We start from the raw sequence: 27826 nt of genomic DNA, 5'->3' as shown, positions 1-27826 counted from the left end.
GTGGCTCAGTGGGCTAAGCCTCCAACTCTTGATTTCAGCTCAGGTCATGATCTCAGGCTTGTGGCATTAAGTCCTGAGTTGGGTTCCATGCTCAGTTGAGAGTCTGCCTGAGATTCTCTCTCCCATCCCCACCCCCACCCCACCACTTGTGCTCTCCCTTTCTCTCTCAGACAAGTAAATAAATAAATCTGTTTTTTTAAATGTATTTATTTGAGAGAGTGGGAGAGAAATGGAGAGAGAGCACAAGCGAGGAGGAGGGGCAGAGGGAGAAGCAGATTCCCCACTGAGCAGGGAGTCTGACTTCGGGCGGATCCCAGGTCTGTGGGATCCTGACCCCAGCTAAAGGCAGACACTCAAACGACTGAGCCACCCAGGCACCCCTAAATAAATCTTTTTTTTTAATCATTTAAGTTACCAGAGACAGCTTTTATTGTTTGCAACTAATAATGTTGACTGTTAGAAAAACAAGTAAAACAAGAAAGGAAGAAAGGGGAGTTGCTGTTGTGGTCTGGGGGAGCAGGGAGGGCTTTCTCAGGGGAAATGCTATTTATGCCAAGTCCACTGCTACTTGCTCTGTCCACAGCAATGAAACTGGGTCTAGCTTTTTGGGTCATACAGTGCCCAGGCCAAAGTGTGAGAGAGAATGGCCCTCCCCCCAGATGGACCTAGATTTATTCAGCCACAGAAAATGGCAGATCCCAGTTCTGAGGCAGAAAATGTGTAAGATGAGCCATGTTATACCCGTTAGCAAGGACACTCCAAAGACCACAAGGGTAGTGTCAAAAGGACTCCGGAGCCACCTGAAGTGCCCCCCTTGAACAAAGATGGGACAAGTAAGGCATTAATAATAAACCTAACTGCAATGGGCTTGAAATGCATCAATATGTTTACATCTATAAGTTCATAATGATACTAAAAGCAAACAAACCCAGGAAGATAATAGGAAACTAACTTGTTCTTTTGAAGACTCATAAATAAAAGGACAAACCCAGACTTTATGCTCTTTTTCTTCTATCAACTATACTCAGTAACCAAATGGTAGGTGAAGAGAACTTTCTCTTTGCTAGCAAAGGAAGAAGGAATGATAGTTTTTGCAGCCCCTTGTGAATTTATGGATCTAGGTATTGAGTATCATAAAGAGACGACCAGACATTATGTGTCTCCTGTTGGACGAATATGCCACCACAGAGTAGCCTTGCCAAAAACAGAAGAAAAAAAAAAAAACTAAAACAAAACAAACAAAACCCCTAAATCTGATCAAACCTCTAGATCCAACTTCCAATTTATAGGACATTTAGAGTCCAGAGGAGGTTTGCAATACACACTTAGAAAATTCAGAGTATGAGAAACTCTTCTGAACAACATTCTAGTTTCCTCAACAAATCAACTTCAGGGAAAAAATTTAAAAACAGACAAGGCCCTTTTGGATTGAAAAAGACTTAATCAACTAACCACAATTGTGCAGACCTTATTTAGATCCTGACTCTGACAACCTAGATTTTTTTTTTTAAGTATGACATTAATGAGATATTTGGAAATTCAGATAATGACCAGATATTTGATGATCTTAAGGAGTTACTATTCTTCTAGGTGTAATAATGGTATTATCAGAGGAATGATGTGATGTGCGGGATTTCCTTCAATATAATCTGCAAAGGACAGAAGTATGCGGGAAGGTGGATGGAAGGAAATGGCCATGCACTGATAATTGTTGGGGTTCCTTGTACTCTTCTCTTTCTGTTGGATATGAAAATTCCTGTTTGACATCTTCATAAAGACCCCTTTGGTATCTTTATCTGTTTGAGATTTTCTAAAAATAGAAATATTCTTCAATAATTCACCACACATACAATCCCAAGGCACAAACTAAGATGATGGGCCTAAGGAAGAATTTGGTTTTGGCTGCCTTCTCCACCCCACCCACAGCCACCTCCCTTTCCACCAGCCCACCCACTGGTCCCAAGCCCACAATCCCAAGCAATTTTATCTCAGGGACCCCAATAACCTTCCCTGCCACTGGGTCCCTTTGTTGTAGTGTAAGGAACTGCTTCATCGAAATACAGTTCACACATCATACAATTCACCCATTTAAAATGTACAGCTCGGTGGGTTTTGGTGTAGTCACAGAACTGTGCGACCATCACCACAGTCAATGTCAGCACATTGCCACTGGGTCCTTATCATGCTCACCTTCCAAAAGTTCTTAATACCTTCAAATCCTACACAGGAAGAAGTGGAGTCTTGTCCTTTCTCTCCCAGGAGGCATCTGCCTTTCTGCCAGTTTTCCTGCAATGATACAAGTCCCACGTATCATTTACATTACACACACGCACAGACACACACGCACACAGAGTGCCGCCTCGCTGGCCACCCCACCACAGAACGATGGTCCTCCACCCATCGAGGAACCACTCAGTATGAGCAGAGGGCTCGACAGGAACCAGTAGGTCATCCAGAGATGAAGAAGCAGGAGATGGAGAAATCCTGGCTGGGCGGAGGAGACGAGAGTGGGCTCCTCGCCAGGAGGGGCTGCAGGTGCCCCTGCCCACGGGGCTGGAGGCTGCTCCCCTCTACCTTCCTCCCAGGCGGGAATGTCCTGCGCCCTCAGCACCCCTTTCCTGTCCTCCCATCTCACTCCTGAGGCCTGCAAATCACGCAGGGCACTAAGCCTGGGCAGTCACACCTTTCAAAGCAGTCGTTTCCTTTATTTGAGGGCAAGAGACGTTTCCACTGTGGGCAGGCCAGCCAGGAGCCCTTTCTCCTTCCTGTCCTTCCTTCCCAAGGAATCAATCTTCTTAAACTTTATCCTCCCAGAGACCATCTGGATGAAACCATTCAGGAAACTCGGCTGGGTACTAAGCCTAGAGCTCTCATCCATCTTGCCCTGTCAGAGCCCAGCATCCTGGCCTTAAAGAATCCCTACAGCTGGGGCCACCCTGGGCCTCCTGCACTGGGGGAGCCTTGGAGTCTTCTCCAGCCCTTGCCCTACTGCTAGACCCTTGGTCTCACTCTATGTCTCCCAATTATAATATTCAGAGAAGGAGTGTGGTAGAGTGGGAAAAATCCAAATGGACCCAGGGCTGTAAGCTTTCTCTGCTGCATGACCTTGGCAAAGCGACCTGACCTCTCCAAGCCTCAGTGTCCTCACCAGTAATGGTAAAAATCAAGTCAGATAATGTCCTTTAAATTTATTCTCCTCCTCATTAATTCTGCTTGAGCCTGCTTGCTATTCCTTGGATTTGCCAACAATCCTCCCACCCCACGGCCTTTGCACTTGTTGTTCCCTATATTTGAAAGCTCTTTCTCCAGAGAGCCATATGCGTGGCCCACTGCCTATAGGTCTCAGCTCGCAATGTTGCCTTGCCAGAGAGGACTTCCTTGACCAGACTATCTAAAAGGGACAGTCCTCCCACCCAACACCTCCCTCCCTCTCTATCCTTTATCCTGCTTTAATTTTCTTCAAAGCCCATAATACTACTTAAGGCATTAGAGAGTGAAGTGTTTATTTTTTTAATTTAAATTCAATTTCCCAACATATAGTATAAAACCCAGTGCTTATCACATCACGTGGCCTCCTTAATGCCCATCGCCCAGTTAAAGACCCCTTCCCCCACTAATTAAGGCTTTAAAGAGTAAAGTGTTTATTTTATTTATTTATTTTTTTTTTTTTAGTAAAGTGTTTATTGACTACCTGTCCTCCTCACGAGAATATAAGTTCAGTGAAGACAAAGACCATGTATGTCTGTTCCCTCAACAAAACTTAACCAATGGAAGGATAAATGGTGGGTTGCATGAACACATTGCACAGGAGTGGGACCACCATAGGGACTCAGTAAATAGGAGTTATTGTTACTAATTTGGAGGCACTGAGAGTGGCCCACAGGGGCTGGATTTCTCAGAATGGGTGGGGCTACAGAGAAGAACCCAGAGAACTCCCTGGCCTGAGGAGGACCTTGGGCTCCACCCACAGCCAGCCCTTTCCCCAGTGTCCTCAGGCGCTTGGTCCCGGGCAGGTAGGGGATTTGGAATGTCCTGAGGCAGGACACCTGTCACCCACACCTGGATGGGTGCCCAGCAATGGGGTCAATAAGAGGCTCTTCGTCCCCACAGGGAACCCAAGCATCAGAAGGGACTGGTCACCAGGACCGCATTTGTGATTGACCCCTCACCACCACCACCACTGGCCAGGTAGGGAATCAGGCCAGGCCCAGTTAGAGGAACCAGAGAACATGGTCATGAATCTATCACCCTGAGATCGGAGGATGGGCTCAGAGTTCTAGAGGAAAGAACAAATCTGTGCAGAAGGCCCAGGTCCATCACTTTAACTGTGTGACTTCAGGCAAATCACTTAACCTCTCTGAGCCTCAGTCTCCCCCATCTGTCAGGTAGAAATAATAATATCCATCTTAAGATGCTGATAGAAGGATTGTTAAGAATAATATTAGCTAACACTTACTTTGCTCTGTGCCAGCGGTGTCACATTATCTCCTTTGATCCTCAAAACGTCCCTAATGTTAGACATCTGTATTCCTACTTTACAGAGGAAGAAACTGAGGTTCAGAGAGGGTACTGGCCAGCCCCAAACCACACAGCTAGGATGAATCAGGGCAGAGCTGGTTCAAGTGTGCTGGTTGTAAAGCCCTGCGTTCACCACCACCCACAGAAGGCACTTGAGCACCTGGCCAGGCACAAACAAATTCCCAGTCAAGGTGAACTTTCTGCTTCCCTGAGCTTCAGGTCTGGGGGCAGATGAGCCCCACTACAGGGGCTGAAGGGAAAGGGAGCCAGATGGCCCTTACCTGGCCAGGTTGAGGCTGCAGCAACAGCCCCCACCCTGGTCCCGCCAAGCACTAGCAGCCTGGGCTGGCTTTGAGCTTCCAGCAGGTTGCAAGGAGCTCCTTCCCCAACACCTCGTCTCCCCAGGAATCAGGCTGGGCTCACCCCCCCCACCCCACCCCCCACCCCACCCCCGCACAGAGGAAGTTCAGCTAGGTCAGGCCTGCCCCTTTCCCACAGCCCCGAAATGACCCTCCTCAGCTTTGCCCCTCACCTCGGGGCTGAGAATCTCCCAAGGTCCCCCGCCCAGGGCCTGCGGGCTTATGCTGCCATTGGTCTCGCGCCTTCTATAGGGGACAACCTAATTCACGTGTGACCCACACCAATAAATCAGGGAGGGGGAGGGGGGTGGGGACATTCATAAATCCATATCAAACAGTCCCCAAATTATGACAGATGACATGGCAGTCATAAAATTGCACAAGCAAAACTCACCAAGTCATTAATTTCATGGCCGTAGAAAATAAACAGACACATTTTTTCGCGGCCCTAATAAATTTTTAAAAACTCAAAGAATGGTCCATCTGCTTCGAATAATTTTTAATTTCCTATTCTGTCTCATTCCCATTAGCTATTCCACTGAGATATTTGCTAAATTCTTTCATTTACCTCCTCCCATCTGTATTCAATTACCCTATTCCCAAATAGAGTGAGTTTTTGTTTCTCCTAAGCGCGGGACAAAATACCCCCGCCTGTACCTTAAAGCAAATGTTATGTGTGTTTTATTATCTGTTAGACCGTATGAGTCATTCTAACTCGATTGCCTGTGTGGAAAGGTTTGGAGAGCAATCTGATTTTGATGTTTTTTGGCTTGGGTGGAAAACACCTGCCCGATTCTCAAAGCTAATCTATTAACGTGGTAAATGCTGTAGCAGATGTTCCTGAGTGAGCGAGGGGCCGCGCTGGGCTGTGACCAGGCCCCGAGTGTCGGGCACACAGTGGAAATGCTCCGAGATCAGAGGCCAGAAACGTCACTGGGGGCCCGAGCTGTCACAGAGTCACCTTTCCTGGCTGCCCGTGGGCTCTGGCCCTCCAGCCACTCCTCGTGGCCTCCCCGGGCCCTCAGCAGCCACTCAAGATAGGACATTTCAAGGTCAGCTGGCTCGCTCCCCCCGCCCTCCTGTTTTTTACATAAGGGACACTGAGGTCCAGAGAAGAGAGGCACCAAACCACACAGAATCCTGAAAAAGGACAACATCCCTTTAGGCTGACCCTAATATTCCGCAGACCCTGCAAGTGAGCTGAGACTCATTTCGTGGAGCTGAGATACCGACGGGAGGAGGATTCTGGGAGCACACCTACACCCTCCCACCCTGGGCCTTCCACCCAGGAAAACAAGATCACTGTGGGCCTTTTCAGTCTAAAACTTTTCTATTCCATCTTTCCTCATCCTGCAGGAGTTGGGCCAGGCCTGCAGGAAGTGGGGTGAGGGGCCAAGAGCAAGGCTTTGGCCTTGGATGGGTTGGTCTCAACCCTGTGTGCACATGGGAACTGCAGAGCCCAGGAACATGGATTTCCAGGCCAAGCTGCAGATCTGGCGAGGAATTGGTGTCTCCAAAGATGCACATTGGAGGATCTATGTAGCTGCACTGTGGGTGCCCACACCCCATCACCCCACATTCAATCCATGCGTGTTTGTGACTGCCTACTACGGGTATGGGCAACACTGCCTGAGAGCTTGCTCTGGCCTGGAATCATGTTCAGTAGACTCTCAAGACAGCCCACAGGTGCCAGGAACCAGACACCCCCAAGAATATCCCTAAAGTGATGATGAATGGGAGTTGGTGTGCAAGTATCCCAGTTCCGTCCCCTCTTGAAGGTGACAATTCTGAGATGTGTTCTATACCTGTGGTTCTCAACCAGGTATGATCTTGCCCCTGGGGGACACTGGCAATGTCTGGAGATATCTTGTTGAATGGTTGCTACCTGCGTCTAGTTGGTAGAGGCCAGGAGGCTGCTAAACATCCTACAATGCATGGGACAGCGCCACCCCCCCCAACCTCCAACCAATAATTATCCAGCCCAAAATATCGGTAGTGTGGAGGTTGAGAAACCCTAGTCTATATCCTCTCCCAGAGGTTCCCAATGGAACTAAGCCTCAGATGCTCACATCAATAACCTGCTCACTTAGGCCCATTCTCCCGGCTTCTTTCTCCTCCTTGGCCCACTTCCCCCGCTGTCCTATCAGCACTTCCCAGAACCACCTCTCACATAACCACTTTCACTCAAATCTTCATCTCAAGGTCTGCTTCTTGGGGACCCAACCTAAGATTATCCATTACTACAGTCATAGCAACAACCTTGGAAGATTCTCAAAGATCTGGGTTCCATTTCAGCCATCTATACTCTTACCATATATATTCAGTTCCAGTGACACACTGATGTGGTCACCTAAGGATACACGTATGAGGGCACACCAGATCATCCTGGCCAGGAGGCCTTTTGGTCCTATTCCAGTGGACCAGCTGATTGGAGCTGTGTTAACCCCGAAAAGTGACATTAGACTTGAGTACCAATTCAATATAATCACCTACCAGAATCTCAGCTGACTTTTTTATAGAAATGGATGAGGGGCATCTGGGTGGCTCACTTGGTTAGGCGCCAGACTCTTGATTTCAGCTCAGGTCTGCACTCAGTGGGGAGTCTGCTTCAGATTTTCTCTCTCTCCCTCTCCCTTTTCCCCTCCCCAGCTTTTTTTTTTTTTTTTTTTTTTTTTTTATGATAGTCACACACAGAGAGAGAGAGAGAGAGAGGCAGAGACATAGGCTGAGGGAGAAGCAGGCTCCATGCACCGGGAGCCCGACGTGGGATTCGATCCCGGGTCTCCAGGATTGTGCCCTGGGCCAAAGGCAGGCGCCAAACTGCTGCGCCACCCAGGGATCCCTCCCCAGCTTAAATAAATTTTTTTTTTTTAAAAAAGTGGATGAACTGATTCTAAAATTCATATGGAATTACAAGTGACCAGAACTAGCCAAAACAATATTGAAAAAGGAAAGAGTAGAAAGATTCATACTTCCTGATTTCAAAACTTGCCACAAAGCAACAGTAATCAAGATGGTAGAGTATTGATGCAAAGATAGATACACAGATGGATAAAGTAGGATTGAGAGCATATAAACACCCATATACTGTGGTCAACTAACTTTTTTTTCTTAATGTAGCCTGTATGCCCTGTGTGGAGTCCAATGCAGGGCTTGAACTCACAACTTTGAGTTCAAGACCTGAGTGAGATCAAGAGTTGGACATTTAACTGACTGAGCCACCCAAGCACCCCTCCACTGACTGTCAATAAGGGTGTCAAGACCATTCAATGGAGAGTCTTCAACAGGACGGCTGGATATCCACTTGCAAAAGAATGAAGTTGACTCCTTACCTCATGGCATATACAAATATTAAGATGGATCAAAGACCTTCAGCCATCAGAAAAGATGAATACCTACCATTTACTTCAACATGGATGGAACTGGAGGGTGTTATGCTGAGTGAAATAAGTCAATCGGAGAAAGACAATCATCTTATGGTTTCACTCATATGTGGAAGATAAGAAATAGTGAAATTGACTATAAGGAAAAGGAGGGAAAGTGAGTAGGGAAAAATTAGAGAGGGAGACAAACCATGAGAGACTCCTGACTCGGGGAGATAAACAAAGGGTTGCAGAAGGGGAGGCAGCTGGGAGGATGGGGTAACTCGGTGACAGGCATTAAGGAGGGCACATGATGGGATGAGCACTGGGTGTTATATGTTGGCAAATTGAATTTTTAAAAGATTTTATTTATTTATTCATGAGAGACACACACAGAGAGAGGCAGAGACATAGGCAGAGGAGCTTGATGTGGGACTTGATCTCAGGATCCCGGCATCACGCCCTGAACCAAAGGCAGATGCTCAACTGCTGAACCACCCAGGTGTCCCAGGCAAATTGAATTTAAATAACCTATATTTTTAAAAGATGGATCAAGGCAGCCTGGGTGGTCCACCAGTTTAGCGCCGGCTTCAGCCCAGGGCGTGATCCTGGAGACCCAGGATCGAGTCCCACGTCGGGCTCCCTGCATGGAGCCTGCTTCTCCCTCTGCCTGTGTCTCTGCCTTTCTCTCTCTCTCTTTCTGTGTGTTTCTCATGAATAAATAAATAAAATTTTTTTTATTTTTTTATTTTTATTTATTTATTTTATTTACTTATGATAGTCACAGAGAGAGAGAGAGAGAGGCAGAGACACAGGTAGAGGGAGAAGCAGGCTCCATACACCGGGAGCCCGATGTGGGATTCGATCCCGGGTCTCCAGGATCATGCCCTGGGCCAAAGGCAGGCGCCAAACCGCTGCGCCACCCAGGGATCCCTAAAATCTTTAAAAAAATAAAAGATGGATCAAAGACTTAAATGTAAGGGCTAAAACTATAAAACTCTTAGGAGAAAACATAGGAGTAAATCTCCATGATCTTGCATTTGGGAAAGTATTTTTAGATATGACCCCAAAAGTTTGAATAATAAAAGAAACAATAGTTAAACTGGACTTCATCAAAATTGAAATATTTGTGCTTCTAAGGACACCATCAATAAAGTGAAAAGACAACCGAGGGAGTAGGAGAAAATATTTGCAAACCATGTATCTGACAAGGAATTTGTATTATCAGGTTATCTATGAATTTAGAACTACTATTTTCTCCTGGTGAATTTTAATCTTACATATTATTTTTCTCGAAAGATTTTATTTATTTATTATTTGAGAGAGAGAGAGAGTTGAGGGGGAAGGGCAGAAGGAGAGGGAGAGAGAAACCCAAGCCGACTCCATGCTGAGCTCAGAGCTTGGGGTGGGGCTCCATCCCACACCCCCAGATCATGACCTGAGATCACAAGCTGAGCCAAAACCAAGAGTCGGACACCTCACTGACTGAACTACCCATGCACCCCCATACTGACCTTTTATTATCACCATACCTTCTATAGCCTTTTTGCCTTAGATCTATTTTGTCTGATAGTAATAGAACTATACCAATTTTCTTCTGGTTAGTATTTTTCTCATCTTCTTTCACCATTCTACTTATAATTTTTTAAAAATCTGTCCTCGTGTTTTAGATGTATCTCATGTAAGCAGCATTTGGCTATTCTTTTTAAAATCCAATCTCGGGATCCCTGGGTGGCGCAGCGGTTTGGCGCCTGCCTTTGGCCCAGGGCGCGATCCTGGAGACCCGGGATCATATCCCACGTCGGGCTCCTGGTGCATGGAGCCTGCTTCTCCCTCTGCCTGTGTCTCTGCCTCTCTCTCTCTCTGTGTGTGACTATCGTAGATTAAAATAAATAGATTTAAAAAAAAAATCCAATCTCACAGTCCATGCATTTTAACTGAAGAGTTCAGTCTATTTATATTTATGAAGATTACAAGTATATTTGGCTTTATTTCCATGATCTTATTTGGTGCTTGTGGTTGTGGGTTTGTGTTTTTTTTTTTTTTAAGATTTTATTTATTTATTTATTTGACAGAGAGAGAACGAGAGAGCACAAGCAGGGGGAGCCGCAGAGAAACCTGATGGTGGGGCTCAATCCCAGGACCCCCAGGATCTCGACCTGAGCCAAAGGCAGACACTTAACCAACTTGAGCCACCCAGGCGACCTTGGGTTGTTGGGGTTTTTATGATTTGTCCTGCTTCCTAAGGGCTTCTTTTCATCCTCTTTGTTGCATTGTTTTGAATTAAAGTTTTTTACTCCATTTTTTCCCCCTAGCTACTAGTGTGGAAGAGAGGCATTCTACTTTCAAGATTTTTTTTTAAGTAATCTCTCCCCCTAGTGTGGGACTTGAACTTACAACCCAGAGATCAAGAGTCGCTATTCTCCACCAACTGAGCCAGCCAACTGCCCCACTACTTATTTCTTTATTGGTGACTTGGCATTTTGAAATGATTACCTAACTTAATATAGTCTAAAGTGAATCAGTATCTTACCCTTCTCCTGAACAATGCAAAGTACCTTAAAAGCTTTAATCCCATTTACTTAAGGTCCAGGCTTTTAGTTCCATCTCCTGTTTAACCCCACAGAATAGACATTGTTTTTTGGACAATCCGTGTGTTTGTTTAGATTTACCCACATTTTTATTATTTTCTCAATTCAAATCTCTTCTTGTATATCAGACCTACTTCCTGAGACCATTTTTCTTCTCAAGTTTGTCCTTTGATGGGGGGGGGGTCTGTGGTTTATAAATTCTCTCCGTTTTAGTATGGATGAAACGTCTTTATTTCTGCCCTTATTCCTGTGTTTCGTATTTTTACTGAGATGATTCATGTACCATAACACTTGCCCTTTGAAAGTGTACAATTCAGTGGTTTTAGTATACTTAGTTTTATGAATATCCCGTGATCTAATTCCAGAACATTTCATCACCCAAAACAGAAACCCCATACCCATTAGCTGTCACCACCTTCCCCTCCTTCACCCCAATGTCTGGCAGCCACGTATCTGTCTTGTTCTATGGATTTGCTTATTCTGCATGTTTCATATCAGTGAAATCATAGAATTTGTGGCCCTTTGTGGCTGGCTTCTTTTGCTTAGCCCAGTGTCTCCACGGTTCATCCTGCTTGTCACCTGCATCAGAACTTCATTCCTTTTTATGACACTCTTACTATATGGATATACTAAATTTGTTTATCCATTTCTAAGCCAGTGGACATTTGGATTATTTCCACTTTTCCACGATTATGAATAATACTGCTACAAAAATTCATGTATAAGCTTTAGTGTGGACATATATTTTCAATTCTCTTGAGTATATACCCAAGATCTATACTTATTTTTTCCCTTTTTTTTTTTTTTTTTTTTTTTTTTTTTGAGAGGGAGAGTATGCAGGCAGGGGGAGGGGCAGGAGAGGTAGAAACTTAAGCAGGCTCCATGTCCAGTGTGGAGCCTGACTTGGGGCTCAATCTCATGACCTGAGCCAAAATCAAGAGTCAGATGCTTAACTGAGTCACCCAGGCACCCTTAATTTCTTAAAAGAAATTTGGTTGGTTACCCGCCTGGGTGGCTCAGTTGGATAAAAATCTGCCTTCAGTTCAGGTCATGATCCTGAGGTCCTGGGATTGAGCCCCATATCAAGCTCCCTGCTCAGTGGGAAGCCTGCTTCTTCCTCTCCTTCTGCCGCTCCCCCTGCTTGTCGTCTCTCGCTCCCTCTCGGTCAAATAAATAAAATCTTTTTTAAAAAAGAGAGAAAAATTATTTGTCTTTTTTTTTTTAAATTATTTCAGTCTTATCAGAAATTGAGGTATATCATCTTTCCTTGGTATGATTTTTTTAAAGCCCTTTAAATCCACTCCTCTTAAAAAAAATAAAAATTAAAAAAATCCACTCCTCTTCTATCTTTCATTGTTACTATTGATACTATTGTGACTAATCAGCCATTAGTTTAATTTCTTCTAATCATGGAAGTTATGAACAACAAAAATTTTTCTTGATGGTACTTTAAAGATCTTCCCCTTGTCTTTGGCATTCCTCAATTCAACTATGATGTATCTGTGTATGGATTTATTTTTATTTATCCTATTTGGGATTTATCAGAATTCTTGTATTTGAGGACTCATGTTTGTTTTTTTTTTAATGTTTTTACAAATATTTTCTTATTTCAATGAAGCTGGTACAGACATGACCATTTAAAAACCCATATCCCCAAAAGTACAAATAAGAGAGCAGTGTTCTGTTGAATACACTTCTACATGAATAACTTCATTAAATGCTAATAACTTCATTAAATGCTAATGAAAATTAGAACTTTTCTGGGTCTTCTGACAAGACTTTTCTTTTACCTTAAAATGCTTTCTCTTCAGTGAAACCATCTTTGGAGTTAGTCATTATTCTCACCATCTGTGTCATTTTGACTCCAGCCTGATATTTTTCTTCTTTTGGTCCAGATCCTCAAATTTTAAAAGTAGCTTCAGAGAATCCCTGGGTGGCTCAGCGGTTTAGCGCCTGCCTTTGGCCCAGGGCGTGATCCTGGAATCCCGGGATCAAGTCCCACATCAGGCTCCCTGCATGGAGTCTGCTTCTCCCTCTGCCTGTGTCTCTGCCTCTCTCTCTCTCTGTGTCTTTCATGAATAAATTAAAAAAAAAAAAAGTAGCTTCAAATTAAGGAAAAGTCATTTTTCCACAATTCAGTTCTCTGAAAAACTTCCATCTCCCACTGAAAGTCATAGTCCAGGAATGAAGCAACCATGTGCCAGAACTTCAAGGCCGATGGGAGACTCATTATGAACACTCGCATTGTCAATCTTATTTATCACAAGCCTGAAAATGCAATCCTGAAAAAGGTGGCCTCTCTGTGCACACATGTAATTTTTTAAAAGGAGAGGGAGGGGCATCTGGGTGGCTCAGTGTCTGAGCATCTGCCTTTGGTTCAGGTCATGATCCCAGGGTCCCGGGATCGAGTCCCACATCGGGCTCCCCACAGGGAAACTGCTTCTCCCTCTGCCTATATCTCTGCCTTTTTCTCTGTGTCTCTCATGAATAAATAAATAAAACATTTTGAAATAAAATAAAATAAAAATAAAAAGGAGAAGGCAATATGAAGGGGGCTGAGGTTTGATCACCAAAAATCAGCAAACTGAAAACAAATGATAATGAATAATGGGCACAGGAATTCAAGTCACCAGATGTTTAAAGACATGGGGCACCAGTTTTCAATTCCATATTGAATACCACATTACAAAAGAACTGTTTTTAGAAATAAAAAAGAATTGAGAGTAAAGGGTAGGAAAAGGAATATCTAAATCGTTGAAAGATCCCATTTGTTCCTGATAAGCTTCAATCATATTTTCTCTCCATTCCCAGTTCTTTGACAGCATGATTGTCAGCAATTCTCTGACCTTCAAAGAGAAACCTGCATGAATTCTCTAGAACTCCCTGTCTTTGACAGTACAATTCTTCAAGTTTCTGGGGTTGTGTTGTCATTTCACCTGGAAGTAAATCTCACTGCTATCCTGTCCAATGACTTTGAGTTCTTGTCCCGCAGGTCCTCTGTGGAAGGTTTTGCCTCCTGGTCAGAGAAGGTGACAGTGGCTTCACGCAGGGTCTCCACATGGCAGCAGGCTCAGGTCGGCAGAATCTTCGTCGGTGGTTTATAGATGCCTCTCCTCCCCGCAGTGCACCACGTGGCTCAAGGGATTTTCATGCCGCCTCACTTCCCAAGGATTCATGGTTTTGTTTTGTTTTGTTTTTTTTTTATGATAGTCACAGAGAGAGAGGGAGAGAGAGGCAGAGACACAGGCAGAGGGAGAAGCAGGCTCCATGCACCGGGAGCCCGACGTGGGATTCGATCCCAGGTCTCCAGGATCGCGCCCTGGGCCAAAGGCAGGCGCCAAACTGCTGCGCCACCCAGGGATCCCTCATGGTTTTTTAATTATCATGGAAAATTCTCAGCTACTACCTCTTTGAACATTGCTTCACTCCATGATTTCTAGAATTGCTTTCCAAAAAAGCTGACCAGACATATCTTAGAGCTTTTCATTCTGTCTTCCATATCTCTTAACCTCTTTTCCATATTTTCCATTTTTCTTTCTGTGCTGAATGATGATGCATAGTGTTTTCAGATCTGTCCTCCAGTGTGCTAATTCCCTCTCCAGCTGTGTCTATTCTCTTTAACTGATCCATTGAGTTTTTCATTTCAAATGTGATACACGTGAACTTCTAGAACCTCTGCTTTTCAAACCTATCTGGTCGTTTTTAGAATCCCTTGCTTCTTTCTTATGCCACAGAAGCCCAGAGTGTGGAAGCTGTGAGCTGGCCAGTGAGGTAGGTCATAGGGGGCACAGCAGCCACAGCAACCACTTTTTCCCCTGGTCTCACATTTCCAATTTGTTCCTGGCCTCTCAAAACTCCTTTATTTCCTTATAGGCTCTTTTATTAACTGAAGAGAATTTCAAAAACATATTTCCCAGCATCATTAGATGTTTCATAGCTGACATATTTGCAAAAGCCTTTAATCCTCGTATAGATTTTAAATCCTTTCGTTCCTTTTCCAACACCATGTTTTCAGAAAATAAGCACCTACTGTGTGCCAAGAACTGTGCTGGGGATTCAGGGCAGAACAAGACAGAGACTGTCCCGGCCCTCAGAGTTGCTTATGGTCTATAGAGAAGCCAAACACCTAATCAGACATCTGCACCCACTGTTAATCAACATGCTCTGATGGGGGAGGCATTAGGCAAGAGGACCATGCTGAGATACACAGGAGCCAGAAATACTCTAATAATCAAGTTGATTCTTTTTAGGTAAATACTCAACATTTATTTAAGGGACTAGTAATACCTTACAAAGCAAAACTCAAGCTCTTTTCCTCCATTAGAAGGCACTAGGCAAGCTGCCTATTATTACAGACACACGTTATGGGAACATGCATTTTTTGGGGAGAGGATCTAGCTCTACCCCAACTCCAACCTACTTAGAAAATCAATTACTCCAACCACATACATCTTGGAAGGACGGTCTGGTAAATTCTTCCATTTCCTTCCATTTCTTTTTTTTTTTTTTTTCTAATTTATTTGACAGAGAGAGCACGAGTAGGGACAGAGGCAGAGGGAGAAGCAGACTCCCTGCTGAACCCCAATGTGGGGCTCCATCCCAGGACCCCGGAATCATGACCTGAGCTGAAGGCAGACGTTTGACCGACTGAGCCACCCAGGTGCCCCTCTCCTTACATTTCTACTGATGTGTCTGTTGCTTCCCCAGCCATCCCTTAGTTCTGGTGTGTGGAGTAACTACAGCTGTATTACGGCACTCCAAACAGTAGCTTAAAACAGCCATGTGTTGTGTGTTGAATTATGTCCCCAACAAAGATATGTTGAAGTCCTAACCCTCAGTACTTTAAAACGCAAAGTACTTTCTCTTACTTGAAAAAGAGAATCACTGCTCATGCAATTAGTTAGGGTGAGGTTGTGCTGAGGGCAGGTGGGCCCCTAATCAAATATGAATACGTTTCTGGTTTGTTACCTAGCTTGTGGTCATTTGTCATCTAGGTAGCCCTAGGAAACTCATACGTGATCATTTTTTCTGCTTATGAATCTGGAGGTTGCCTGGACTCCCGGCAGTTCCCACTGTGGGTCTGTCATGTGTTGGTGGCCAGGGTTGTGGTCATCTCAAAGGCTTCTTACCCACATGTCTGGCATCTGGGCTGGGAAGTCTCAAACAGCTGGCGCTGGACGTGTTGAGCCCCCTCGGGCACTTCTCTCCCCTGGCAGCCTTGGGGCAGATGGGTCCAAGCACAGTGCACGCCCTTTTCTCCACCAGGCCTCTGATCTCCAGCAGAGGCTGACCAAAGGTCTGTCCAAGCTCCTGTCACCCTCCTCTCCAGTCCTGCCTCCACCTTCAGAGCAGCAACCAAGACCATCAGACCGGCATACCCATTTGCTAAGCCTCTGCTGCAGTTCGGTACTGCACCCTCTGTCCCTGCCAGCCTCCTTACAGGGGAGGTGTTCTGGTCTACTCTGTCCTAGGGTGAAGAAAACGCTGGAGGAGCAAGGAACACACAAGTCTGTGCCTGGGCTGAGATTCGCTGTCATGTTTGTCTGAACCTTTGTCTCTAAAACCTAGATCCTTGTCTTCTCCCTTCCTCCTACCCTCCCCCTACTCTCCCTCGCCCTCTCCACCTATCTTTGTGTCTCTAGGCTCCTTCTCTCTGTTGCTGTAACCCCCCACAAGGGTCTAGGACTATTTAGAAGCCAGATTATCTCCAAAATGGGTTCGACCTTCTCTTTAGTTGGTACCAGAATCTGGCCACGGTCATTAGGGAAACTCCACGAAGGAATGACCAGCGGCTACCTGCTGCCTCCTTCTCTCCACCCCACAAGGGACCTTTCCCAGGTCTCTAAGCTAGACCCAGAGTGGGATGGATGGGGGAGGGAATGACCAAAAACTGGAATGACAAGGGAGGGGGATTATTCCCAGCAATCACACTAGGATAGGACACATATGGCAGAGGAGACAGGAACTAAACCCTTATCAATAGTCAAAATTCCTCCAAACCTGAAAGTTCCAGCCCAAAAGAATGCTGCCACTTGCCAGCCATGTGACCTTCATTATGTCCCTTGACCTCGCTGAGCTAATAACAATCCCTAATTTAAAAGATTGTTATGATTTACGGTTGATTTGCTTGGAATGCTTTGGGCTGCAAATAACACAAAAGTCAACCAAGATTTCCTTGAGCAATAAAGATACTTAATTCTTTCACACACTGAGATTCTAGAGGTAGGTGTTTTCAGGATTTGTGCAATAATTCAGAATGCCATTGAAAAGGAGTTTCTATATTTCTGTTCCCCATCCCTACTACCTTGCTGTTTACATCTCATACTGTTTCCCCATGGTTCAAAGACAGCTGCTGCAGCTCCAGACATCATGTACCACATTTAAAAGGCAGGGCTGAAAAAATATATATATATAAAATAAAATAAAAGGCAGGGTGGGGGGGGAGGAGAGGCTACGAATAACAAACACCCCTTCAGGCACTGGACTCTATTGCAGATGACCTAAGGAGCCCACCTTGAGAACCTCTGACCTGCAGCATGATCTCCTAATGTGAAACTCCTGCTCATCTCAAGATGCTTTTGCATCTTAAAAGTTCAGAGAATAAGGGAAACAAGGGAAACTGAGTGGAGAAAAATTAGATAAGAAGACAAACCATGAGAGACTCCTAACTCTGGGAAACAAAGGGTTGCGGAAGAGGAGGAGGGTGGGGGGTTGGGGTGACTGGGTGACGGGCACTGCTGGGGGCACTTGATGGGATGATCACTGGATGTTATACTCTATGTTGGCAAATGGAATTTAAATAAAATATTTAAAATAAATAAATAAATAAATAAATAAATAAATAAATAAATAAATAAATAAAATATTTTTTAAAATCCAGAGAAAAGGCGATGCCCCAATGGTAGGGCTCCATGCACATGTGGGGAGAGGTAGGGGCAGGGGATGGCTTCTCGGCATCTTGGCTTATATCGCAGACCTCAGGCTGGAAGGGACCAGAGAGAACAAACATACAGATGAGGAAACTGAGGCTCGGGCTGGAGGAGTGATTTCCTCGTCATCGTGGCACAGCAGAGCCAGGGTCAGCACCCAGAATTCCTGGCTCTGAGCCCCTCTCAGCACTGGGGGGGGAGGGGTCCTCAGCAGGGAGGGCTTGGACCAGGAAATGCAGGGTGTCTTAGGTTGGCTCCCCAGAAGCTGAGCCAGAATCAGGGATCCCGGTTTCCTGGGAGAGGCTCTGAGAAGGGGGGTGGGGGGACCCCTGGGAAGGGCCAAAGTCCAGCTGCAGCCTGGCCCTGAACCGCATCAGTTAGCCCCCCCTTGCAGCGTCGGGTGGCCCCTGACACACACACACACACACACACACACACACGTTACTTGCCCAACATCTCTGTGCTTCAGTTTTCTCATCTGTAAGATGGAGATAAAAATTATACCTCACCCCCCACAGGGTTCATCTGCGAAGTAAGCAAACATGAAGTTGTGAGAAGTAGCTGGCACGCAGTTAAGTGCTGTGTAAGAATCAGCAGTCAGTATTCCTTTTACACATCTAGGGGGATTCCCTAAGTAGCTCAGGGACCTGGGCTCCCTAAACATCTCCCAAAACTTCATCTCCGTTTGATTTTTCCCCCCCAAGGTGACTGTGCTCTCAGGGCAGCAAAGCTAACAGTGTTCTGAGCATCAGCCATGACGGGGAAAGCTTTGCCTCAAGGGAGAGGATCCCCATCTGAGCCAACAGAAGCGGGTGGCAGAGACTGGGCCCCGGTGTGGCCCTCGGAAGAGGGACTGCTGGCCAGGATGCAGATGAAGTCCGTAGGAAGAGAGACAGAGAACTAAAGCCACGCTTACTGGCTCCGCAGCCTGCGCAGATGGGCCTTCTCGCTGGGCCTCTGGGGAGGGCATTCAATCAGGGGTCCCTGCTCCCGGGCCAGCAGGACGGGACCCAGCACGAAATGCGAGCGAAATGCGTTGGGTCTGAGGCAGCAGGGAGCGGTGGGGACCAGGGCCAGGGCACGCAACCCTCGGGGGCAGGAGCGCAGGAGCCCGCCGCAACCCCAAAATGCACCTGCTGTTGTCACATCCTCCTCCTCTTCGAAAGAAATAGAAATCAGATCTGAATTCTTTGTTAAGTTTCCTGACTGGTTAGTGTTGGCTCCATCCAAACAAATGAAACACTGATAAAGGCGGACAAACTATGTGCCGGGGCCCCTACAGGGGCCAGAGGTGAAGGAGCACGGAGAGGTACCCTCGGGCCCCAGGCGGCATTTCCCGGGGTCGGAGGACGGGCTTCTGCCGAGCACAGGGCAGCACGGAGAGGCGGGGCCTGGGAGTCTGTCCTTCCTGGGTTCAGAGCAGCAGTGAGGGTGGGCAGAGGCAGAGGGTGGCCTACTGCCTCAAGAAACACTCTGACCACCCCCCCCAGAGCCTCATGTTCTTCCTCAAAGAAACAGAGTGGGGGATCCAGCCTCGGCCTGAGGCAGCGACCTTGGCCCACAGACCCTGGGGACACCCTGGGGCCCTTGGGGCCTGTGTGCAGCCGGGACTGCTGATCCTGATCTTGGGTCTGCCCACGCCCTTGGCCACGTGAGCTCACCGAGCCGCTCCACACAGGTGTAGATGGCCTGCACCTGCCCCGGGCTCTGGCCTGGCCGAGCGCTTTGCTGTGGACACTAGGACATCGGCAGACCTGACCCAGCCGGAGGCTCTAAAACTGCCTGTGGGGTCGGCCTCTTGCACCTGTGCCGTCCACCTGACGACAGCACCCCCAGGCAGCCGATGGCCTCGCAACCCACAACCTGAAGCAGAAGCACGGCAGCCGACCTGCTGACCCAGGAGAGAAAAGCGGATGGTTTTCTTGGAAGCCGCTGACACTTGGGACGGTTACACAGCACTCCCGCGGCAGAAACCTGACTATTATGCCCGGAAGACACGGGCCTCCCCAGCCCCAACCCCAGCCCCAGGTCATTGCACAAACCCCCCCAGCCTGTCTGATCATCATCCACTGTCCCAGAGGCTACTGTGCCCCTGCCCCTGAGGCCAACATAGAGACTCCCCCTGAAGTGGGCAGCCCCCCAGGTTGTAGGCAGTGAGACCTTGGATGAGTCACTTCCCCTAAGAGTCACCTGTGGGGTGTGGGTGATCGTGCCCACTTCACCAGGGACTGGGAGGTCTCGAGGAGATGCCACAGGTCTGGGGGGGGCTTGGAGGGGGTAAGGCTGGTATTTGTACTCACCATTGGGAGGGGAGGGGCTGGGCCTGCCACATGGGACGGGGCACCTCCTGCAAGAAAGCTCACCCCTGAGGAAAATCAGGCCTCACTTTTGGAGGGCGTAATTTTGAGTACAGCAGGGAGTCAGACGCTCCAGGCTGAAAAATAAAAAAGCCAACAGGGTCATCTCAGTACCAACTCTAAAGCCCTCCTGGGAGTACAGCCCATGCTATTTGGACACCTGTGTCAGGAATGCTTTTGAACTTTATTATTTTTTTTAAAAAGATGTTATTTATTTATTCATGATAGACATAGAGAGAGAGGCAGAGACACAGGCAGAGGGAGAAGTAGGCTCCATGCCAGAAGCCCAACGTGGGACTTGATCCCGGGACTCTAGGATGATGCCCTGGGCCAAGGGCAGGCGCTGAACTGCTGAGCCACCTGGGGATCCCCTGCTTTTGAGTTTTAAATAAAAGAAGATACAACTGATCATGGCTTAAATACAAAGGGTTCCATTTTCTCTTGTAACAAGGAGTCTCGAAGGAAACAGCAGCCAGATAACATCTTCAAGGGCCAACATCCCATCTTTCCCCTTGCCCTCTTTACTCTTTGTTTTCTAATCCTTAACATTTTTGCCTCATGACCACAAAAGGGCTGCAGTGGTTCCAAGCATTTCATCTTTACACAACCCTGTTGTTCAAAGTAAGAAGCAGCTAAACAAGAAAAGGGAGGGAAAAGTCCTGAGGGGCATCCCTTCATCTGGGCCAGAAATGCGCCGCAGGCCATGGTGAGAAAGTGGGTGTCTTCAAAAAAGGACTGTGCTGGTCTTGACAGTCTGAGACTAACCACAGCTCATCTCGAAAGTTGGGCACATTGCCTGAGCAACGTCGGGCTCCCGGTGGCAAGGCTGAGGGAGGCAGACACGCTCGGGCGGACCATCACCAGGACTCTCCACCGCGACCTGCTAAGCTGCTCTGTGACGCCAGTGGGTTTCACTTTGTTGCAAACAACAGAATCCACTTTGTTGCAGATGCCCAGTTGTGGGCCCTTGCCAGCCACACACCCCCAGGGCCAGAGAACTGGGTGGGGCTGCGGTCGTGAAACCACAGCCACCACCTTGGCCCATCTCTAGGCAGGGCCTCCCCCCAGCCGCCCAGGGAGCACCTGCTGGCCAGGCCACCAGTCTCCTTCCCGCAGCCTGCTCGCCCTGCCCCCGCCCCCATGCAGCTCGGCCGAGTGGGAAGTGAGGTCCCCTGCTTGCAAGGGCATCTGGGAGGTGTGCGCGTTTGTCCTCTTTCAGGGAAGATCCCCTTGTGAAGGCCAGCGTCCCGCTGCGGAGAGGTAAGAGCGCCCAGGGGCTTCACAGAAGGCCGCGTGCAGGCCTCACCATTCGAAGGCTCCTGAGGATCAGCCCAGGTGTCCCACAGAAGCCACGGCGCCCAGGGGTCACCATGACAGCGGCTGCCCGCCACCCCCAGTCAGAAACAGGTGACCCCATGAGAGCCACACCTGGGTCATCAGGGCAATGGCAGCTCTGTAGCCTCTCAGCACAGAGGAGGCAGGCGGCGGCTCTCCGGCCTCCCCGGCTCATCCGAGGAGCCCGGAGCCCCGAACTCACAGTCTACTGTGTCCATCGGGCGGCCTGAAACACCCCCCAGAGCCTGTGGAGCCAGGCCAGTGCCCCCCACCCCGAAGGCGTAGGTCAGCAGGTGCCATCCTCCCTCCGGGGGGCTTGGCGAACCTCCCCCAGATGCGCCCGACTGCAGGCCGCGAGTTTCCGCACGGAGAGGCCTACAGAAGGCAGGACCTGGATTTGGGGTCAAAGGTGCCTCAGGCAGCGGCATCTGGGGGGCCGGGCCCACCGTGGGAGGGAGGGGACGGAGGGCCCAAAGGCAGGAAGAGGATCCCTAGGGGGGCAGGGCGACACGTCAGCGGGCCCCAACCGACGCCACTTCTGTGCCTTAACCTCCCTGCTCCAGGCTCCCAGTCAGAGGAAACAGCTGTCCCTGGGGCCAGATCGCACAGAGATCCAAGACGTACTCAGTCTGGCTGACGCGGTCCTAAGAGAGAAAAAAGTCTAACCCAAATGTTTAAAATCGTGAGGTTTCACATTACGGGCCAGATTTCAACCTTTCTTGAACCATCAGAGGCTCTGGCCACACCGCACCCATCTTCCCATCTGGCAGCACAGGTACAGCCCAGCGGCTGCCGTGCCTTCCGCAGGGCCATGAGCTTTGGGGGGCCACAGTCCCCACTACCCCCTCCCGCCTCCCGTCAGCTACCCGGGCTGACTGTCACCACTTCCAGGCTCTAATCCCCTAGGCCTGACCTGACTGCGTGACCCTTCTCCTCTGCCCCCACCCCGCACAGTCCTGGGGGCCGCTGGGGGGGAAGCCCAGCCTGCATGGTGTTAGCGGGAGGGAGAAGCAGAAGTTGGGGTCCCGGGATAGAAATTCAGGGGCCTAGGGGGCTCAGCGGTTGAGCGTCTGCCTTCAGCCCAGGGCGTGATCCTGGGGTCCTGGGATCGAGTCCCACGTCAGGCTCCCTGCATGGAGCCTGCTTCTCCCTCTGCCTGTCTCTGCCTCTCTCTCTCTCTCTCTCTCTCTCTCTCTGTCTGTCTCATGAATAAATAAATAAAAACTTCAAAAAATAAAAAGGGAAAAGAAATTCAGGGGCCTCTTCTAGACCTGTTTTTCCTGGGTGGCTGTTTCCAGCGGCCTGGTTCGGCGACTTAGTGGTCAGGGGTCACACACTCCCCCTCCCAGGTGTGGACCTAGAGGCTCCAAGGGGCACCCACTCTGGTCCTGAGCCTGAGGGTTCCTCGGTGCCTAGTGGGGCATTTGACCTACACGTGACCAAAAGGTCAACTGAGAGCCCGAGGTAGAGACGTTCCCCCCCCAGCCCCTCGTGCCCCTGGGGGCAGCTGCCCACGTCCACGCGGCCCTGAGCGGAGGTCCAACTGCCCCCCGGCCACCACCACAGGGGCCCCTCGGAAGAAAAGCCAAACCCACTGTGGTTTCAGGCCCCTGGAAAAGGCGCTGCAGGGCTCCGAGGCGATGCTTTCTCCCTTCTCGTGGGCTGAGACCGCCGAGCTGCAGTGCGAGAGACAAGAAATGAGTAGCAACCGGGGGAGGGAGGTGGAAAAATTAAATTTTGCGTGATCAGCAAGGTTTCAAACAATCGCTCGCCAACTGAAGTGGGTGCCACGTCTATAAGTCATTCTGTTTTATAGACCATTAGGATCTCCAGAGAGAACCTGCATGGAGACCACTGCTTTTTGTTGAAATTAAAATGTCAGAGAAAAAGAAATAGAACAAAACAGGGAATCTGCAATTAATTACCAGGCCATAAAAATTCAATAATCAGGAGGCTGAGCGGCCGCGGGCCCAGAGGTATCAGAGCCAGCGTAACAAGAATGGAATACATTAATCTTTTCAAATTAGTTTTTTAATCTGACGAGGATATATGGTGACATGCTTCCCCTCCCTGCCCCCCCCCCCACTCCAGGGCTCAGCGCCTGAAGCCAGGCTGGGGGAGGGAGGCCCGGGTGTGACCTGGGGGCCTGCCCAAATCCAGACCCCCACACTGGGGGAGAAAGTGCTGGTCTGCAGCCCAAGCTGAGGGTGGGGGGGCTGGTGGAGGGAGCCCCCCAAGCGGCCAGGAGAGCACTGCTTGGAATCTGGTCCCTGCTGGGCCCTGGAGCCTGGAGTCAGCAGGAGAGGGGGCGCCCCTGGGCTCGGGTGGCCTCCTCTGGGCGATGGGAATGCTCTCCCAGCCTCGCAGGTGCGCTGCATGCAGCGGGCGCTGCCCAGAAGGCACCTGCGGCTGCTGCGAGGGCGGCTCAGCGGCTCCAACACGCTATTGCGAGCAATTATTTAGCACCTGCTGTATGCTCGGCGCTGGGAGAGGCTCGCGGCCTCAGCCCTTACCCTGGGGAATGAGACTCAGAGGTCAGAGAAACGCAGACTGGGCCACCAGGTGAGAGGGAGGCCACCGGGGCTCCGTGGGTCTGACTCAGAACACCCCCCCCCCCGGGCTCCCAGGGACCCCACCGGCCCGGGCCTCCTCCCGGCAGCCTCCGCTCCCGCAGGGCTCCTCCGCTCCGCGCCGCGGCTCAGCCTCCGCCTCCCCGAACCTCCACCAACCGGCCTGGGCCGTGGCCTCCGGATGCAGCTTCCCAGGGACCCCGGGACCCCAGGCCGGTACAGAGGGCGCTCCGTCCGCGCTCCCCCGCACAACAGCCCCGCCAGCGGACCTCACCTCCCCTTCCACCACTTTCCTCCCCCAAATGTCTCTACTCCAACAGCTGCCATTTACTGAGCACCTACTGTGTGCCCAGCGGTGGGGTCTGGCGCCACTTACGGTGAGACTGCGGTTCCCACTTTACACAAAGGAAACTGAGGCTGAGAATGATGGCCCCAGCAGCTCCCAGGGCAGGGTTCTAGGGCCCTCGTCCCGAGCCCCACCCCCAAGACCTCCCAAGCCCCACCTCGGGTTTTGTCCCCAAACCGGGTCCTTCACTCCTTCAACCGGACGGCCTTTGCTCCCGTCCCCCAAGAAGCCTCCCCTACTTCTCCGAGCCCCCGTCACCTCCATCACGGGCTGGCCCGGGAAGGCCGACCGCGGGCCGGGCGGGGCAAGGCCCGACACCAGGCCCGGGCTGGCGCCGCTCCCCGGCGGGTCCCGAGCGCGGCCACCGGATGGCGCCCGGGCTGCGCGAGCGCGGCCTGCGGGGAGGCTGTGCGGTCGCCAGGGGGCGCCCGAGACCGCAGCTCGGCGGCAGCGCCCGGACGGGGCGGGGCCTGGAGGGCAGGCGGGTCCCGGAGCGCGCCCGGGAGCCCCCGCCCGGTGGCCCGCGCGTCGCTGCCTCGCGGCCGCACCATGAGCCCGCCCGCGCCCCGGCTCTCCGTGCCGGCCGCGCTGGCCCTGGGCTCGGCCGCGCTGGGCGCCGCCTTCGCCGCCGGCCTCCTCCTGGGTGAGTAGGGCGGGGCCCGTGCCCCCCGCGGGGCCCCCGCAGCACCCCCCCAGGCCGGGCAGGTGCGGGAGCCGAGCCCCCCCCCCCCCCCGCGGCTCCAGGCTGGAGCTCGGGACCCAGGCGCTGACCCAGCCCCCCCCCGCGGCAGGGAGGCGGGGCCCGCCCTGGCGATCCCGGCGGGAGCGGCGCCTGCTGCCCCCCGAAGACAGCCCCCTGTGGCGGTACCTGCTGAGCCGCTCCATGCGGGAGCACCCGGCGCTGCGGAGCCTGCGGCTGGTCAGCGGGGCTGGGGCGGGTCGCACGCGGTCGGGTGACCTTGGCGGGGCCGCGGGGCCGGGCGGGCTGGGCGTCCCCGAGGTCCCGCCCCGAGGCCCCGCCCCCGGCGCGCACCTGGAGGGGTGGCGAGCCCGGGGAGGAGCCGGGTGGCGGGCGGCGCCGGCGCGACCCTGTCCCCGACCACCGCGACACAGCTGACCCTGGAGCAGCCGCAGGGAGACTCCATGATGACCTGTGAGCAGGCGCAGCTGCTGGCCAACCTGGCGCGGCTCATCAAGGCCAAGAAGGCGCTGGACCTGGGTAGGGCGCACGGCCGGACACCCGGGCGGGGGCAGGTGGCCGGGGGGTCCCCGCCCCGGGCCTGAGCCCTCCGCGGCCCCGCCAGGCACGTTCACAGGCTACTCCGCCCTTGCGCTGGCCTTGGCGCTGCCCCCGGCCGGGCGCGTGGTGACCTGCGAGGTGAACCCGGGGCCCCCGGAGCTGGGGCGGCCGCTGTGGAGGCAGGTGAGGCGCCCTCGGCCCGCGGCGCCCGGCCACTCCCGCCCCCGGGGAAGGGCCGCCGGGCTGACCCCGCCCCTTCCGCAGGCCGAGGAGGAGCACAAGATCGAGCTGCGGCTGAAGCCTGCCCTGGAGACCCTGGGTGAGCATCGCGGCGCCCGGGGCCTGGGCACCTCTGCTCCGTGGGGCCGCCGGGCGGGCGTGGGGCAGCGGCGGGCCTGCCTGCGGGCCCGGGCGGCGGACTCAGCCGCACCTGCGCCCCCGCCCCCCGCCAGACGAGCTCCTGGCCGCGGGCGAGGCCGGCACCTTCGACGTGGCCGTGGTGGACGCCGACAAGGAGAACTGCGCCGCCTACTACGAGCGCTGCCTGCAGCTGCTGCGCTCCGGAGGCGTCCTGGCCGTGCTCAGCGTAAGGGCGGCCCCGCCCCCGCCCCCGCCCCCGGCTGCGGAGCCCCGCCCAGGGCACGCGCCGAGGCCGCTCCCCCGCACCCCCCCCCTCGGCTTCCCCGCGGGGGCCCGCGGTCTCAGCTCTAGCCCCGCCTCTCGCTTAGCCACCTGCTCCCTCGGCCTTGACGCCCCCGCCCCTCTGCAGGTCCTGTGGCGCGGGGAGGTGTTACAGCCTCAACCGCGGGACGTCCAAGCCCGGTGTGTGCAAAACCTGAACGAGCGCATCCTGCGGGACGCCAGGGTTCACATCAGCCTCCTGCCTCTGGGCGACGGCCTCACCTTAGCCTTCAAGATCTAGAGAGTGGCCTCAAGGGGACCCGGGAACCCCAGACCTCAACTGAGTTTTAAATTTGACAATAAAGTGGGGGCCTGGGACACGAGCTTCTGAGCCTCCTTATGTGGCGCTAGAGTGCGGTAGGGAGGGAAGGCCCAGCACTGACAGCCTCTCCAGCAGAAGGGGGCCTGAAGTCACAGACGTCATCCCCTCCCTGGCACAGTCCTGAGGGCCACCTGGCACCAGGTCTATGGCCTGAGTAGGAGCCTCCAGCTGAGCGGCCACATACAGGGCCCCAGCTCCTCAGGTTGGCCTCCACTCGGTGGGAGCTGGGTGGAGCCCGCCACCCCCCTTGGTCTCCTTCCTGCTTTGCTTCCCAGGAGGGGCAAGGAAGCTCCTGTTTGGTACAGCTGGGACTGGCTGGGGGACCGTATCTGAGGTCTGAAAACAGGAAACAGGCCTTGCGGCAAACCAGGCTTGCCACAGCGTAGGCACAGGTCATGCCAGTTCTGTTTGCCCGTGTTTCACAGAACTGTCAGCTCGACCTCACCTCTGCACTGGAGGCGCTCTCTGCTCAGTACACATCACCTCTGAGAACCAGGCCACTTGACTTAGACCTGAGGAGCTCAAGGTTGGAGCCTATTATTCCATCCTCCCCCTGAAGTCCTGGAGGAAGGTGAGGGACTGGGAGGGATCACTGGCCAGAAAAGTGTGAAGCAGACAGCCCTTTGGGAAGGAGGCCATCAGTATGTAGTTCTTAAGAAGTTCCCCCAGAGAAAGGTGAATATAAAGGTAGGCTCTCCCACACCAACACATAGGAGCAGAGGAGGAGGAGCCAGGTGCTTCACATCTCTTAGACCTCCCTAATCCCAATCCCACAGGAAGATCTAAAGACCAAATGCAAATATTCCGTGTTCTTTCCGCTAACTGCCTCAGGCAGAAACGGCATCAGCCCAGAATACAATAGGACAGGTTTGGTTCTATAGGAGACTATTAGAAACAAGGAAACAGGAGCCACGGGGGCCCACAGTTGGCAACTTCCATGGTCCTACACCTCCTGGGAGGTACCTTGCATTTCATGCAACCCTCGGGGACCTGGTGTGTGAACCAACCCTCTCTCCTGCACAAACAGATTAGGATGCACCTGGGTAAATCCGTCCAGTTTACTGTAAATATGCCTTTGACAAACTGGTAACTCATGTCCCATCCCAGTCCCGAGTACTGGACCAGGGAAACTCCAGCCACAGTTGAGGGAAGGCCACCTGTTGGCTCTGGGGCAGCAGGTCATCCAGTGGGCTTCAGGAGTCACCAGGCCTCTGAC

General features: G+C 51.4%; 1 protein-coding gene and 1 long non-coding RNA gene across 3 annotated transcripts in view; one reads left to right on the top strand and one right to left on the bottom strand.

Annotated features, from left to right (window-relative positions):
• Positions 1–23040, bottom strand: part of LOC112651943 (uncharacterized) — a 30990-nt gene extending 7950 nt beyond the window's left edge. The window contains exons 1-4 of the long non-coding RNA XR_007410030.1: positions 22723–23040; positions 20882–22095; positions 20060–20193; positions 2191–2286 (exon numbers count right to left, since the gene is read on the bottom strand). This is a non-coding gene — a long non-coding RNA (uncharacterized LOC112651943). The remainder of the gene's footprint in view (positions 1–2190; positions 2287–20059; positions 20194–20881; positions 22096–22722) is intronic.
• A 1832-nt stretch (positions 23041–24872) lies between these two features.
• Positions 24873–26611, top strand: COMTD1 (catechol-O-methyltransferase domain containing 1). Of its 2 annotated transcripts, XM_025435352.3 has the most exons (7): positions 24874–25010; positions 25159–25286; positions 25481–25586; positions 25672–25790; positions 25872–25926; positions 26060–26193; positions 26377–26611. In XM_025435352.3, exons 1-7 carry the CDS (start codon positions 24917–24919, stop codon positions 26527–26529), a joined length of 789 nt encoding a protein of 262 aa, XP_025291137.1. In that variant the 5' UTR covers positions 24874–24916; the 3' UTR covers positions 26530–26611. The 2 variants fall into 2 exon arrangements, with proteins under 2 accessions (XP_035571227.2, XP_025291137.1); XM_035715334.2 differs by lacking the exon at positions 25672–25790 and having other exon boundaries at positions 24873–25010.
• Positions 26612–27826: the final 1215 nt, after the last annotated feature.

This window comes from Canis lupus, chromosome 4 (genome assembly GCF_003254725.2).
Source record: "Canis lupus dingo isolate Sandy chromosome 4, ASM325472v2, whole genome shotgun sequence".
NCBI lineage: Eukaryota > Metazoa > Chordata > Mammalia > Carnivora > Canidae > Canis > Canis lupus.
Note: the sequence above shows the minus strand (reverse complement) of the source record. Positions and strands in the feature narration are given on the sequence as shown.

Bases quoted from the DNA above. Each gene is read 5' to 3' on its own strand.
- COMTD1 (XM_025435352.3), top strand. From the start codon at position 24,917: ATGAGCCCGCCCGCGCCCCGGCTCTCCGTGCCGGCCGCGCTGGCCCTG. The intron at 25,927-26,059 runs GTGAGCATCGCG...GCCCCCCGCCAG, and splicing joins GCCTGCCCTGGAGACCCTGG to ACGAGCTCCTGGCCGCGGGC. The intron at 26,194-26,376 runs GTAAGGGCGGCC...GCCCCTCTGCAG, and splicing joins GCGTCCTGGCCGTGCTCAGC to GTCCTGTGGCGCGGGGAGGT.